This window comes from Oncorhynchus kisutch, linkage group LG19, assembly GCF_002021735.2.
Source record: "Oncorhynchus kisutch isolate 150728-3 linkage group LG19, Okis_V2, whole genome shotgun sequence".
In the NCBI taxonomy this organism is placed as follows: Eukaryota; Metazoa; Chordata; class Actinopteri; order Salmoniformes; family Salmonidae; genus Oncorhynchus; species Oncorhynchus kisutch.
In genome coordinates this window covers 51,355,060-51,370,729 of record NC_034192.2, presented here as the reverse complement: position 1 = coordinate 51,370,729, position 15,670 = coordinate 51,355,060, and the positions used below count along the sequence as shown (strand labels likewise).

The 15,670-nt window shown below is 43.8% G+C and overlaps 3 protein-coding genes across 5 annotated transcripts in view; 1 reads left to right on the top strand and 2 right to left on the bottom strand.

The window, feature by feature from the left end:
* nrg2b (neuregulin 2b) overlaps positions 1–1,983 on the bottom strand; it is a 58,050-nt gene extending 56,067 nt beyond the window's left edge. The window contains exon 1 of the mRNA XM_031798665.1: positions 228–1,983. Coding sequence (XP_031654525.1) covers positions 228–636 — 409 coding nt within the window. The 5' untranslated portion in view covers positions 637–1,983. The remainder of the gene's footprint in view (positions 1–227) is intronic.
* Positions 1,984–2,915: 932 nt separating this feature from the next.
* On the top strand, positions 2,916–8,836 carry LOC109864989 (transcriptional activator protein Pur-alpha). 2 transcript variants are annotated; one of them, XM_020453096.2, is made up of 2 exons: positions 2,916–4,023; positions 7,673–8,836. In XM_020453096.2, the coding sequence occupies exon 1, from the start codon at positions 2,992–2,994 to the stop codon at positions 3,832–3,834; it is 843 nt and encodes a 280-aa protein (XP_020308685.1). In that variant the 5' UTR covers positions 2,916–2,991; the 3' UTR covers positions 3,835–4,023; positions 7,673–8,836. The 2 variants fall into 2 exon arrangements, with proteins under 2 accessions (XP_020308685.1, XP_031653486.1); XM_031797626.1 differs by having other exon boundaries at positions 2,916–5,785.
* Positions 8,837–11,700: 2,864 nt separating this feature from the next.
* Positions 11,701–15,670, bottom strand: part of psd2 (pleckstrin and Sec7 domain containing 2) — a 30,306-nt gene continuing 26,336 nt past the window's right edge. For both annotated transcript variants that reach the window (XM_031798281.1, XM_020509401.2), the window contains one exon: positions 11,701–15,445. In XM_031798281.1, the coding sequence (XP_031654141.1) occupies positions 15,227–15,445 (219 nt within the window). In that variant the 3' untranslated portion in view covers positions 11,701–15,226. The remainder of the gene's footprint in view (positions 15,446–15,670) is intronic.

The following is a 15,670-nucleotide window of genomic DNA, read 5'->3' as shown; positions in this document are numbered from 1 at the left end:
TTTACCTATATCCTAATGTACTACAGCCGCTAGGACATCTGTCTCACACATCCATGCATGGTCTTATGTCCTCGAAAAAAATGCACCGTCTTGTTTGTGTCACCAGGCATGGAGAGTTGAACCGTGTCAATCATCACCTATAAGCACTCACAAGGAGGCCGGAGACTCCTTATATCACCGGGGCATTAGCGTGCGGCCCTAAAGCGTCCAATAAAAGCTAAACTTACCGCAGTCCTCACACAACACGCTCTCCACATCCTTCTTCAGGTCCGTTCCGCTGGCGTCCAGCGGAGCAAACGATGCCTTGAATACTAAAGGCTCGCCTGTTGGGTCCATGAAAAATATATATCTGTGATTCTCCTCCACAGTGGTGCACGGGGCCTCGGAACTGAAGTCTCCGACAGTCACGAGCTGCTCCCGCTCGAGCCCGCCACTGTTCACGGGCCACACGTCCAGCACTTTGACATTTACACTGTAAGGCTCCCGAGAGACGTTTTCCGGTGAGGAGCGCACCTCGCCCTCGATGACCACGGCAGATCGATACGCCTGGTCCTGGAGGGAATTGAGACTCGGGGCGTAACAGGCAAAGGATACCCCGATGACCAGCATGGAGAAATGCACCGGATCAAGCCTCATGCCGTCGGCCGTGGCTCGGTTGCTGCAGTGCTGGGGCGGCTAAGGGGCGCGGATGACGGAGCGGGGTTGAAGTGGGAGACTGCGAATAGGCTCCGATAGCAGGGCAGAGCGGCAGACCTTGTATAAGTGTCCATGCCATCTGTGTCTGCCGCTTTCCCCATAAACTTTCAGATGGGGACACACGAGCCTAAGAACCGGAAACGGCCCGGTTCTGCATGGTTAAAAATGTGGTTGCTGCATTCTCCTTCAACACTATTTTTTTCTCCTGAAACGCAAACCAAGACTAGTAAATGATCCTCTACTCGAAACCAGAGGTTCTGCATGAAGCCTCTATAGTCAGTCTTCTCTCTCCAACAAATGTCATCGCATGGGTGGGCGCATTGCCTTTCTATAACGGAAAATTATTGTTAGATTCCGCGCACAGGAAAAAAAGAGCATAAATACACAGACAGACACACACAAGGTCGGGCTTCTTGATCCACCTTCAGAAGTGTAGAAAAATCGGATTCCTTTTCGGTAAAACGGAGACTACAGAATACAGCGGTTATCTGGTTATCCAGTTAGACGATGCAACAGCGCAATCCCTCCAGCCGCGTCCCTTGCACCCCTCAAACGCGAACGGCTTACGTGAGCAAACATCACCTGCTCGGCCACTGGCGTCGGCTGCCACTTCCTGCGCAAACACTAATGACCGGAGCCGCGCGCCCAACACACTGGCCCAACACCCCTCAGACCACTGACAACAGGTCAGAGAAACCGCCCGAAGTCAGAACCATGGACGACCATTATAGCAGCAGCATATGGTTCGGTTGCGGTTCAGTTTAAAATGATGGGATCAACCAAACCCAACACTTAGAAGAGTGCGTACTGAACTAGAGGGCTGGCTATTCAGAGAGACAAGGCTACACTGCGGCTAGTGCGATGACTAACGCTGCGAAAATGTCTCAATGGTTCCAGTAGTAGCCTATAGCACGACAACCTGTAAATTGGATACCTCTCTTTCTGTCTAATCTGACCAAACCACTGGTTACGATGCAGCTAGCGCCAAACAGGCAACCCTCACGGAACGATGCCCAACAACGGATTCACCTATTAGAAAGGCACTGGGTCCTGCGGGCATGTTCATGCAGGGCTGGAGATTTCTGCACCGAGAGAAAATGAATAATGTGTGTGGTGGTGGCCGAGTGGCTCAGCGTGTGGCCACATGTGAGAATATCGATTAGGCCAACCAGCATCGAAGTAATACGGAAGCCACATGTGCCAAAAATGATACTCCTTATCTTTGTACAGGATAGGTGGATGCCTTTATTAAAATATGTTGTTCTCTTCTCAAACCCTTAACAGTGTGACGAAAGCTTGCTCATACACAGCTTCACAGTGGTGGCTCACAAGTTATTCTCCTCCCTCTACCGTGCCATCCCTCCCTCATTCTCCTCCCCAATCAATCAATCACTTAATTAATTCAAGATTCCCCCGCTCGCCCGTTCAGAGCGCGAGCTAACCGTCCTTGCTTGGAGGTCAGAGAATTTGCGCTGAAACAGCGTCAGAATGATGTCGTTATCAGTCACTGGAAGATAACTGATTAATAAGGTGATTTCTGATCACACTAATGATATGTGACTCATTCTACCTCATCATCTTACAGTTCACATAATAGACTAAATATTATTTTAGTTATTCATACAAATATTTTTTCTTTTTGAAGCTCCATTTTTATTCTCAATCAAATCACTCCTTCAACACTTTCAAACATATGAGTCTATTCTCTCATGGAAAGACAAATAAACCTTTATCAGTTCATTCGACTTTTATATGTCATTTTATCCACCTTGCTGTATTATGTTTAAATGTAAGAGTGATTAACAAGAGACGACGTATATCAATAAAATACAGGTTTGTATGATCTGTCTCTGCTCGGTTTGACACATGGGTGGGCTAGTGTTTCATTCGAGGAATGTGCTAGATGCTACAGATGCAGGCAAAACACCCGTTTCTCTCATGACAGATGATGACCAGTGGAAGTATAGTATAGGCAATTCTGTGCAAGATTATGATTTCATATTACTAATAGGAGATACAAATGCGGGACATTATAATGATGCATAACACATTGTGAAGAGCTTCAATTTAGTTGCAACGTTACTGAATTATGTGCAGCTGCTACACAGCTTAGACGCAAACGTGTATCTCTTGAATACACCCCTCTCAGAACAGCATGTAATATGAACTACAGTAGCCTGCTTTCGTTTCCTTTCTAAAGCGTAGCGCTCTCGCGATATCGTCGGTGTGGTTGACAGGCAGTCGAGGTTGCAGCAGGCTGAGGGAGACGGTGGAAGGTAAGCAGGAGGCAGCATCATGGCGGACAGAGACAGTGGCAGTGACCACGGAGGGCTGGCCACAGGCCCCGGCTCCCTGCCTCCGGGCGCGATGGGCGCCGCGGCAAGACTGCAACACGACACGGAGGAGCTCGCGTCAAAGCGAGTCGACATCCAGAATAAGCGCTTCTACCTAGACGTGAAGCAGAATGCAAAAGGCCGCTTCCTAAAGATAGCCGAGGTCGGAGCTGGGGGAAATAAGAGCCGCCTCACTCTCTCTATGTCAGTGGCAGTGGAGTTCCGTGACTATCTCGGGGACTTCATCGAACATTACGCCCAGCTGGGCCCGAGCAACCCGGATATAGTGCAGGATGAGCCCCGGCGTGCCCTCAAGAGCGAATTTCTAGTGCGAGAGAATCGCAAATATTACATGGATCTGAAAGAGAACCAGAGGGGGCGGTTCCTAAGGATCCGTCAGACCGTTAATCGGGGGCCCGGATTGGGAAGTGCACAAGGCCAGACCATCGCGCTTCCAGCGCAGGGACTTATCGAGTTCCGTGACGCTTTGGCCAAACTCATCGATGATTACGGTGTAGACGAGGAACCAGCAGAACTACCCGAGGGCACTTCCTTGACTGTTGACAACAAACGCTTTTTCTTCGACGTGGGTTCTAACAAGTACGGAGTGTTCATGCGGGTCAGCGAGGTGAAGCCTACCTACCGGAACTCCATCACTGTTCCGTGCAAAGTGTGGTCCAAATTCGGCAACACGTTCTGTAAATATGCGGAGGAGATGAGAAAGATCCAGGAGCGGAGTAGAGAGAAACGGGCCTCCGAACTCCTACCGGAGGGCCAACATGGTGACGACGGGGACGATGATTGACGGATTACCGGCTTGAGCAGAAATAAATAACAACAAACAACAGACTTTATAATCAGACTTTTACTGTAAAATATAAAGAGAGAATTCCAAGGGAACCACCCCACACACAACCTTCACAGTCAGACTGGCAGTAGCCTACTGTCTCGTCGTTCATTGCTGGATGTCACCCACTTACCAACCATTTTAACAGTAAGCCGCTGCTATCAATAACTTGTTTGAACTGTAAAATATGAACTGTTTCCTACTTGATTTAAATGACAATGAACAGAGTGTTTATTGCTCTAACAAACAACCCGATTTTGCACACGTCCAAGCTATTTCGGAAAGGTTTCCAAAGTGCAAAACGAAAAAAAACGTAAATTGGAAATTACGAAGATCTCCATGTAAACCAACATTTGACATCAGCACAAAAAAAAAAAAAAATATATATATATATATATATGATAAATTACTTTAGCAAACCAATATCTGAAATCAGTTGTAGTTTATTAATATAAGGTACGCAGGAAATAAAAAGTAAAGCGCTATCTATTAACGTGTACTGCAGAATGCAACGCACAGACTGAAAAAAATAGACACTTCTGCCAATATGCGTAGGCCTAAATCTCTTTTAAAAAGGCATTTGGGAAAGTTATAGTGTTTAATTTGATCGAAAATGTAGTTATGAAACGCGTTTTTATCATGTCATAGGCCTACATTATGGAGTCTTTTATGAGAGCAGAGTCGATATTGGCCTAAACGGGATAGAAGCATCTTTACTATTGAATATCAACCCTTTTGCACCATGTCCATTCAAATTTGGAACAATGGTTAGATAAAAAATGTGCTAACTTAGATATACTAATTATGATTTTGTGAATCAGCTGTATTTAAATCCTAAAATGCCCACGTTTTCTGTGGGCAAGTTTTCTTTTTCGGGGGAGGGTGGGATGGGGCACAAAAAACAGATGCTCAACCGGTGATGGCAGCGCGAGACGCGTAAAAAGACGCATCAGCGCGCGGCTACATGCATGCTGAGCCGCGAGGGCGCATCCTCTCTGACGTCAGAACAACCTGGTGCCTTATACACTCCACTCGTTTACGTGCTTCACATTGTGGTCGATGTTAATGATATCTCTCTCGACCACTGTATGTTTTCATTTGTAAGTTCTATACTGTTTGCTGTATGGCTATTGGTCAACACTAACAAGCCAAACCAGAGAGGCCCTTTTCTGTAGCCTGTCTCCCTCCACAGGCAGGAGAGCAGAGAATGGCCCCTAGAACAGCAACAGCAGCAGCACTTCTAATGTGAGCATGGATAGTCATCAGAGATGTGGGGTTGTGTCTGTCCACCTCTTGCACCATGTAAAATGTAACTGGACGTATACAGTAGTCAGTCAGTGGGGATGAGATGGAGACGGATGATGGATGGATGCCCTAAGAGCCCCTTGTGAGGTTTTTCTGGATGTAGGCCAAAAGGCCAAGGCAGTATCTTTCTATGGTGCTACAGCTCCAATATAATCCAAACTAGACCGGGCTTGCTGGTCTAATTTGTCACAGCATTATTTGATTTCTCAACGTTACTCTCCACATGTTGTCAGAGCAGCAGTCTCCCCCTACACAGGGTGATGACAGACTGTGAGGACATTACTTTATAGTGTGCAATATTGTACGTGCCAATCATGGCATTGTATGTTGTATAGACAAAAAAAAAGACAAATATATATGTGATTGATATTTGAAAAGCATGAGTCTGAATTCTGCATTGTTATGGAAATGTGAAGTCTTTCTCTGCATTTAAGTGAAAAGGTTTCAAACTAGTGTGAGATTTCCCATCACTTTCATATACAGTAACCCCCACTGTGTTTCAGTGAGTGTTGGCAAGTTTCTGATGTTTCTCTTTCCACAGAATCGCTACAGTGACATAGCTTATCCCGCCCACAAATCAGAAAGCTTATCTCCTCATCTTCAGGTCAGTGTTAGAAGCACAGTCCTGCCCCTTCTGAGTGTCTTATAATTTAATAGAGTAGTATCATGAAACTTTTTAGTTTTACTGGGATAAATTCTTCCAAGTCAGAAGGAGAAAAGTTCAATGAAAATGACACGATGTCTACAAATTGATGTGGTGAGGGGGTTGCCCTGACGATGAAGTGACCAACCATTCTTCCTGGGGTGGTGACAGAATCATTTTGACAGTTACCCAGCATTCCTTGCTCTCAGTCCACCAGTAAACAATGCCATAGAGGATTTCTTTAAGCGTTGATTAACAATCAGCCAGCTAGGTTAACCATCAGTAGCTGGATTTAGAGCATCACAGGGTGGCTTGGATTAGTTTAGTAGATCTAAACCTACTGCACTGTACTGTACTGTACTGCCATCAGGCCGGCTGGCGTGATGTTGAGGACAGACTGAGCAGCAGTAGGTAGGCCTGCTATAATTCCACCAGCCATTTGGATTCGGTCAGAGTTACAACTGTAAGAAAGAGGCCTCGAGATGCATGGGTCCCTATGTGGGGCCCCATATAGGACCCCTATTAAATGTCCCTTTACTAGGCTAGCATTAAAGCTTCATGGGTTTCTCTCCTCTTTTGGAGAGAAACCCATGACACTGCCTAACACTGCCCCAGAATTTCAGAGGGATCTTTTACATAGCAGGTAAACTGTGGATTTGACTCTATGTTGTGCTCTACACATATAAAGAACATTTTCCAAGCCAGAATTCAGTCAAACCTCCAGTACCGCTGTGAAAGACCAAATGCTATTTCTACACAGTAAATGCTTGATTGAATGAATTCAGGCTTTAAATGCGAGACATTAAGCCTGGAAATTCAATACACCATTTTCACAACTCTCTTACTGGCCAGCCCTAGAGAGACGAAGGCTATAGTCAATCAGATCAAGTGTTAACTGGCGATAGCAAACACCCGCATAGCTGATGTTTTGGCGGTGTCCGAAGTGAAACTGCGTTGGAGCTGTCAAATCGGTGAGCAGCTGCTCTTGAGATCATTGTCATGAAGCCACACCCGTCCCACTCGCGTTAGAAGTTCAGAACGAGAAAGTGTAGGCTATATAGAAATAATGACGTTCAAATTGAAAATCATTTAACATTTAATGAGGATTTCTATCAGCTTAATTGAGCTGTAGATTACATCTCACATTCCAGTGTTTGAACTTGTAAATATGACTCCATGGGATTTCTCTTAATGCAACTTCATGCAGCCAATAGCAATGTGCGGTTTAGGTATGATGCCGGGAGCCACTTGTGGATTTGACAGCTCTAACGCGGTTCCACCTCCTACACGTCAATATATCAGCTATGTGGATGTCGGCTAAAGCGGATCTGATTTAATGGGGCCATAATTCTAACTCATTCAGCTCACGTTTTATGTTTGTATGCCTCGCTCTGTAAAACGCACATAAAAAATAAATTATAATTAAACAAAAGTGATTATTTTTTTGTCAGTTCACAAGGTGCTACTGGGTCCGTTCTGGTTCCAGAGTGGCATGGTTCTGTGTAATAGATTCTAGAACACTGCCTATTTTAAAGGATCAACACAGTGTTGGGTCAGAACCAACTGCCACGGTTTAGAGCTGATGATTTCGCCATGTTGCTCACATTGCAGTTAATCAATGGGGCACAAAATGGACGCCAGGTGTTTTTGTCCCATAATCAAAACCTGCAGTGGGTTGATTGTAACTGTGCAGCAGCATGGCTAGTTCAGTCCAGTGTAACATTGGTGGTGGTGCTGTTTGCATCAGAGAGAGATGTTTTAGAATTGATTAACTATTAGAGGTGCTTTGTTCTTCTTATTTGTACTAGTTCTTAATGGTGGGAATGTGTGTTTTGATCTAAACAACAGCTGCATGACCATGGTAACAACCTCTACCAGTCCCTTTAGAGGTGTGGTCTTCTGGAATCTCTCCCACTACAATTTCAACTTCCATTCATCCTACGAAGCTGTTTAAAGATCCACTAAATTGAGTTTCAGTGTTCTATTGTTGCTATGACGTTTCTCTGGTCCTTCAAGTTCAGACCAATCACTCACAGACAACGTCAATAATGGGAAAGGCCAATCACAATCTTGTTTGTGAAGCCAACAGTCACCTTGACCATTACTAGCTCAGCACACATTCTGTTTTGCACATACCAATGCAGAGTCCTTCATGTATGCAGACTGTATAGGCTACTGTTATTTACAGGGAAGAGACATTGGGAAAAGGATCTATAAAAGTCAATGGGGAGGAAGAGGGTCAATGCACAATGAACATATCCCATGTCACCGTATGGTCTAACTACCCTTTATCAACCCTATATGATATGTTGCACCTTTCAAAATATTTTATCTGTGGTGTGTGTGTGTGTATATGATGATCCTTGTTTCAGAAAAATATAACATATAAACAGGAAAAGCATATTGCTGTTTTTTTTATTTTGTATTTTATACTTACAGAAAGCATTGAATAAGATGGATAAATACTTGCACTTTAGATATATTAAGAAAATAAAAAATCTGCATATTATTTTTGATAGGGATCTCACATTCAGAGTATAAATTACTTTCCAGGCTTTGTGACATTGCTGGACAGAGATGTATCAAGTTCTTCTACTTATTGAAGTATATTTTGTCTGTGTTTCAGAAGGTTTACTAAAGTAAATTGCATGATAAAGTAGTGTTACACCAATATTGATATTTTTTAGTTGGTATAAAGGTCTGAAAACTGTGATGTACCATGTTTAACTTTTTCCCCATACATTCTAGAGTAGTTCTTACTGATTTATGGCCTTTCCTGACTACATGACGATGGTGCTTAATTTGGCTTTGAAAAATCTGCTCATCCTACATTTGACATCATCATAACTTGTATCTTACTGTACTTCATTACTTTGTTTATGTACTTTCACTACCTTATTAAATTTTAGTTGATGGCAAAACGTGTGCTGTTTTGTACGTTGTTGTTTTAATGTTGGAAAAGCCTTTTGTCGTCTGAAAATGACTAATTGCAATAAACAGGCATTCCTCATGCTCTTGTGTCTTTACAGAGTGTCTGACTAAAAGTTCCACAGAATTTTTAAAATTCATAATGGTCCAAATAACTTACGTTTAGAAGTACTGGTAGTGGCACCAATAGGCCTACCTGCTGGTGAAACCTGAAGTTCGCTAGAAGAGGAGTCAGGCACTTTTCAAGGTGCTGGTGATGGCGATATGCGACATTGGTGCTGTCCATTGCGCTGAAGTAGGCCTATTTGTGCCGTTTTGAGGACGTGTTGTTGATGCGGAAAGTTGGCGCTGTCAAAGGTGCTGAAGCATAGATACTGTTCACGTCGCATTGACAAGAACAGACGGGTTGGCTGACATCACGAAAATAAGGTGCACGCATCGATGGGGCCGGAATCCGTGCTTCGTTATGACTGAACGGTCAGATAGCTAGCAACAATGACAAGAGGCTGCCATGTAGGGACTCGTAGGTGGCTCTTTTCTGCTAGTTTTATCTTGTTCTTAATACCATGTCTTGTTTTGAGGTGTTTTGACTGATTTCATGTCAATGCTAATATGGCAACAACAACAAAAAATCACTAGCTAGCTAACCAACGACTGTTACGATCTATTTGAGAGACAATCAAATTGTATTTGTCACATGCTTCGTAAACAACAGGTGTAGACTAACAGTGACATGCTTACTTACGAGCCATTCCCAACAAAAATAGAAAAATAATAACACAAGGAATAATTACACAATGAGTAATGATAACTTGACTATATACACAGAGTACCAGTACCGAGTCGATGTGTCTGAGGTAGATGTGTAGATATAGGTTGGAGTAAAATTACTAGGCAACATGATAGATAATAAGCAGTAGCAGCAGTGTATATGATGAGTCAGAGTTTGTGCAAAAGGGGGTCAATGCAGATTGTCTAGGTAGCTATTTGGTTAACTATTTAGCAGCCTTATGGCTTGGGGGTAGAAGCTGTTAAGGGTTCTGTTGGTTCCAGACTTGGTGCATCGGTACCGCTTGCCGAGCGGTAGCAGAGAGAACAGTCTTTGACTTGCATGGCTGGACTTTTTTAGGGCCTTCCTCTGACACTGCCTGGTAAAGAAGTCCTTGATGGCAGGGAACTCGTCCCCGGTGACTACTGGACCGTATGCACTACCCTCTATAGCGTCTTGCAGTCGGATGCCAAGCAGTTGCCATACCAAGAGGTGGTGCAGCCAGTCAAGATGCTCTCAATGGTGCAGTTGTAGAACTTCTACCACCGTAATGTCGTCCGCAAACGTAATGATGGTGTTGGAGTCATGTGCAGGTGAACAGGGAGTACAGAAGGGGACTAAGCATGCACATCCTGAGGGGCCCCTGTGTTGAGGATCAGTGTGGTGGATGTGTTGTTGCCTACCCTTACCACCTGGGGCAGCCTGTCAGGAAATCCAGGATCCACTTGCAGAGTGAGGTGTTCAGTCCCAGGTACCTGAGCTTAGTGATGAGCTTGGAGGGCACTATGGTGTTGAACGCTCAGCTGTAGTCAATGAACAGCATTCTCAAATAGGTGTTCCTCTTGTCCAGGTAGGAAAGGGCAGTGTGGAGTGCAATAGAGATTGTGTAATCATTGGCTCTGTTCGGGCAGTATGTGAATTGGAGTGGGTCCAGGGTGTCTGGGATGATGGTGTTGATGTGAGCCATGACCAGCCTTTCATAGTATTTAATAGCTACAGGTGCAAGTGGTACCTTGACATGTGCTCATTGTGTCCAAGATGTGGACGCGATGTTTATTCCTGCTAAATTGCGAACTAGCTATGCTAAACATTTTCCACATCGTTATTTTCTCATCTGCGTTACATAAGGCAATATCTCTAGATAAAGAGCTGTATAATTGATAATAAAAACATTGACACCAATTTCTATTGTATATGAAAGGTGACTTTAGGAAGCACTGACTAAAATAACCAGTAAAAACTCCCTCCACTTTACACTGTCAAACAAAATAACAATATACAGTAACATTTCCAGTCTCCAAGCTTCCTTTGTTTAAATAAAAAACAACAAAAAATATTTATTTAAGACAGGACCAGCAAAGTAAAAAACCTTCTCACAATTCTATATTACAACAGCACTGCTCTGCCCTAAAACACTGGGGAAACAATGGTTAGTTAGCACAACAGCCAAAGTGACAAGGTCGGTCCTCAGAGTAAGAAAGACATAATGTATAAAATGTCAGTTCTGATTCCAAATTCCACTTCAGTCAACAGAACGAAGGATCTCTGATCCAGTCTCATCAAAAACACAGCATCTATAAAGCCTCTGTGTCTGTTCTGACCGTGCAAAGATTCCGTACCGCTTTAGTGTCGAGAAAGACATATGAATTAGGGACACTATCCCATCCGAAGTCCAGTCAGGAAAGGGGGAAGGAGAAAGAGAGGGGGATGAGTTTCAATGTTCCATTTAGAACAATGTAGTCCAGCAGAACCACAGCCCTCTTTCCTCCCTCCATCTTTCCATGGTTCCTTCCTGGAGAGACAGAGCTGGGTTAGTGTCCTCTCTCTGGTCTCCCACATGAATATGATTCTACACCACGTGTACAGCTATGTTCTGCTCAGCCACTTCCTCTACTTCCTGTTCTGCTGCTTTGTCTTTCAGTCTTTGATTGTAGTATCTGCACCCTGATGATTATATGACAGGAAGATGAGCCCGCTCCAACTCAGGGAGACGTCTTCTTCTGCATCAAAGCATTCCAACACAGAACACAGATCCTTTAATGTTAGACGTGCTTCCTTTCAACCTTAACCCAATGTCCATTGGCCAACCCTCAACCACACACACACACACACACACACACACACACACACACACACACACACACACACACACACACACACACACACACACACACACACACGCACTCAAAGCACTTTATCAAAATCTTCAACAAACCAACAGTACTGCTCATACTCTGTCAATGTCCTCCATCCCAGCTTCCACTCAGAGTAACAGCAGTACAGGTATCCACTCAGAGTAACAGCAGTACAGGTATCCACTCAGAGTAACAGCAGTACAGGTATCCACTCAGAGTAACAGCAGTACAGGTATCCACTCAGAGTAACAGCAGTACAGGTATTCACTCAGAGTAACAGCAGTACAGGTATCCACTCAGAGTAACAGCAGTACAGGTATTCACTCAGAGTAACAGCAGTACAGGTATCCACTCAGAGTAACAGCAGTACAGGTATTCACTCAGAGTAACAGCAGTACAGGTATTCACTCAGAGTAACAGCAGTACAGGTATCCACTCAGAGTAACAGCAGTACAGGTATTCACTCAGTAACAGCAGTACAGGTATCCACTCAGAGTAACAGCAGTACAGTTATCCACTCAGTAACAGCAGTACAGGTATCCACTCAGAGTAACAGCAGTACAGGTATCCACTCAGAGTAACAGCAGTACAGGTATCCACTCAGAGTAACAGCAGTACAGTTATCCACTCAGTAACAGCAGTACAGGTATCCACTCAGAGTAACAGCAGTACAGGTATTCACTCAGAGTAACAGCAGTACAGGTATCCACTCAGAGTAACAGCAGTACAGTTATCCACTCAGTAACAGCAGTACTAGTATCCACTCAGAGTAACAGCAGTACAGGTATCCACTCAGAGTAACAGCAGTACAGTTATCCACTCAGTAACAGCAGTACAGGTATCCACTCAGAGTAACAGCAGTACAGGTATTCACTCAGAGTAACAGCAGTACAGGTATCCACTCAGAGTAACAGCAGTACAGGTATCCACTCAGAGTAACAGCAGTACAGGTATTCACTCAGAGTAACAGCAGTACAGGTATTCACTCAGAGTAACAGCAGTACAGGTATCCACTCAGAGTAACAGCAGTACAGGTATCCACTCAGAGTAACAGCAGTACAGGTATTCACTCAGAGTAACAGCAGTACAGGTATTCACTCAGTAACAGCAGTACAGGTATCCACTCAGTAACAGCAGTACAGGTATCCACTCAGAGTAACAGCAGTACAGGTATTCACTCAGAGTAACACCAGTACAGGTATCCACTCAGAGTAACAGCAGTACAGGTATTCACTCAGTAACAGCAGTACAGGTATCCACTCAGAGTAACAGCAGTACAGGTATCCACTCAGAGTAACAGCAGTACAGGTATCCACTCAGAGTAACAGCAGTACAGGTATCCACTCAGTAACATAGAACAAGGGTTATAAAACATGCCACAGTGCTTTCATTCAGTCTGATATCATATATGAAGCTCAGGTTCAAGTGGAAGAAGAAATACATACTTATCAATAATAGTCTACACAGCAAGGAGTTGATCATCTTAACAGTTCTGAGAGTCTGGGTAAGTGTTGTTCATCATCATAAGGCTTCCATACAGTAGGTGTGTTACATAGGCCTGTTCAGATACACTGAGGAGAGTCTCCATGCTCTATGGTCCATAGTAACCTGTTGAAGGCTCACTATAAGGTGTGAGTTACTTCAAAGGTTTGGGGTCACTTAGAAATGTCATTGTTTTCCGTGAAAACATACATGAAATGAGTTGCAAAAAGAATAGGAAATATAGTCAAGACGTTGACAAGGTTATAAACAATGATTTTTAAATGAAATAATTGTGTCCATCAAACATTGCTTTCATCAAAGAATCCTCTATTTGCAGCAATTACAGCCTTGCAGAGCTTTGGCATTCTAGTTGTCAATTTGTTGAGGTAATCTGAAGAGATTTCACCCCATACTTCCTGAAGCACCTCTCACAAATTGGATTGGTTTGATGGGCGCTTCTTACATACCATACGGTCAAGCTGCTCCTACAACAGCTCAATAGGGTTGAAATCAAATGACCGTGCTGGCCGGCCACTCTATTATAGACAGAATACCAGCTGACTGCTTCTTCCCTAAATAATTATTGCATAGTTTGGAGCTGTTCTTTGGGTCATTGTCCTGTTGTAGGAGGAAATTGGCTCCAATTAAGCGCCGCCCACAGGGTATGGCATGGCGTTGCAAAATGGAGTGAAAGTCTTCCTTCATCAAGATCGCTTTTCCCCTGTACAAATATCCCACTTTACCACCACCAAAGCACCCCCAGACCATCACATTACCTCCACCTCTTTTCGATTTTTAAGCATCTCACGAATGTTCTTCTTTGTGATCCGAACACCTCAAACTTAGATTCGTCTGTCCATAACACTTTTTTCCAATCTTCCTCTGTCCAGTGTCTGTGTTCTTTTGCCCATCTTAATCTTGTATTTTTATTGGCCAGTCTGAGATATGTCTTTTTCTTTGCAACTCTTAACTGTTGATGTTGAGAGTTGTGCACCGAGGCCTCCCACTCCTCTTTCTACTGGTTAGAGCCAGTTTGTGCTGTTCTGTGAAGGGAGTAGTACACAGCGTTGTACGAGACCTTCAGTTTCTTGGCAATTTCTCGCATGGAATATCCTTCATTTCTCAGAACAAGAATAGACTGACGAGTTTCCAAAGAAAGGTCTTTGTTTCTGGTCATTTTGAGCCTGTAATTGAACCCACAAATGCTGATGCTCCAGATACTCAACTAGTCTAAAGGCGGCCAGTTTTATTGCTTCTTTAATCAGAACAACAGTTTTCAACTGTGCTAACATAATTGCAAAAGGGTTTTCTAATGCCTTTTAAAATGTTACACTGCGATTAGCTAACACAACGTGCCATTGGAATACACCTATGTAGATATTCCATTAAAAAAAATCTGTTTCCAGCTACAATAGTCATTTACAACATTAAAAATGCCTACACTGTATTTCTGATGAATTTGATGTTATTTTAATGGACAAAAAATTAGCTTCTCTTTCAAAAACAAGGACATTTCTAAGTGACCCCAAACTTTTGAACAGTAGTGTACATTTGACATTTTAGTCATTTAGCAGATGCTGTTATGCAGAGCGACTTACAGGAGCAATTGTGGGTTAAGTGCCTTGCTCTAGGGCACATTAACAGATTTTTCACTTAGCCTGCTCGGGATTCAAAACAGCGATGGTTACTGGCCCAAATCTCTTAACTGCTAGGCTACTTGTCGCCCTACTACTATGCTACTGTACCCCTCCACCCTGAAATCCACCATCCACCTCCTCAAACCAAAAAACTACACTCCACACTTCCTTTATGCCGGTAAGTCCTCTCTCCTCTTTCGTCCTTTTTTCCACATCTTCATGTTCTCCATTATAAGTGTTCTTATAAGCACTGCCAGAGACAATTAGCTGTTGGTTAAATAACACCATTAATACTGTATAGCTGGAACAATTATTACCGCTTTACTGTGCAATGAAATAGGAAGGAGGGAGGATTTGGGGGTCCAGTTCTCCGGCATTTAGAGGGGAGAGCCCTCTGGCTCAGAGGACAGAGTTACGGGGGGTGCATTATATTTTTTAGGGGGTTCTCCTCTCAACTCTGCTGGCCCGGGCCAGTGCGTCCAGAGGCCCTGCCATTGACATCGTGCTGGCTGATGGAAGGAGAGGACTGGGTCTTCCGGAGGTATCCCTCGCGCCCCCCTCGGCCCTCCCCAATCCCGCTCATCACGCTAGCCTCTATCTTCTCCAGGTCGTCTGTCTCTGCCCTCATCTTGGCCTGGAGCAGGTTGATATACGTCTCGTACCGACTCTTCTGCAATGGAGAGAGAAGGGGAATGAAGATGATGTGACTATAAATACGCATATATCACACATGGCTCATTTAACACACAGCTATTACACAATGCTCACTCTACAGAGAGAAAGAGGGTTCATGACAAATGATGGGGAAAAACACAGAGAAAGGGGATATAGGACATTGATCTCGTGATTCTGTCACAACCTTAACACAACAACAGCACATCTATTTCAGATATAC

Coding starts and splice junctions, on each gene's coding strand:
- LOC109864989 (XM_020453096.2), top strand. CDS start 2,992: ATGGCGGACAGAGACAGTGGCAGTGACCACGGAGGGCTGGCCACAGGC.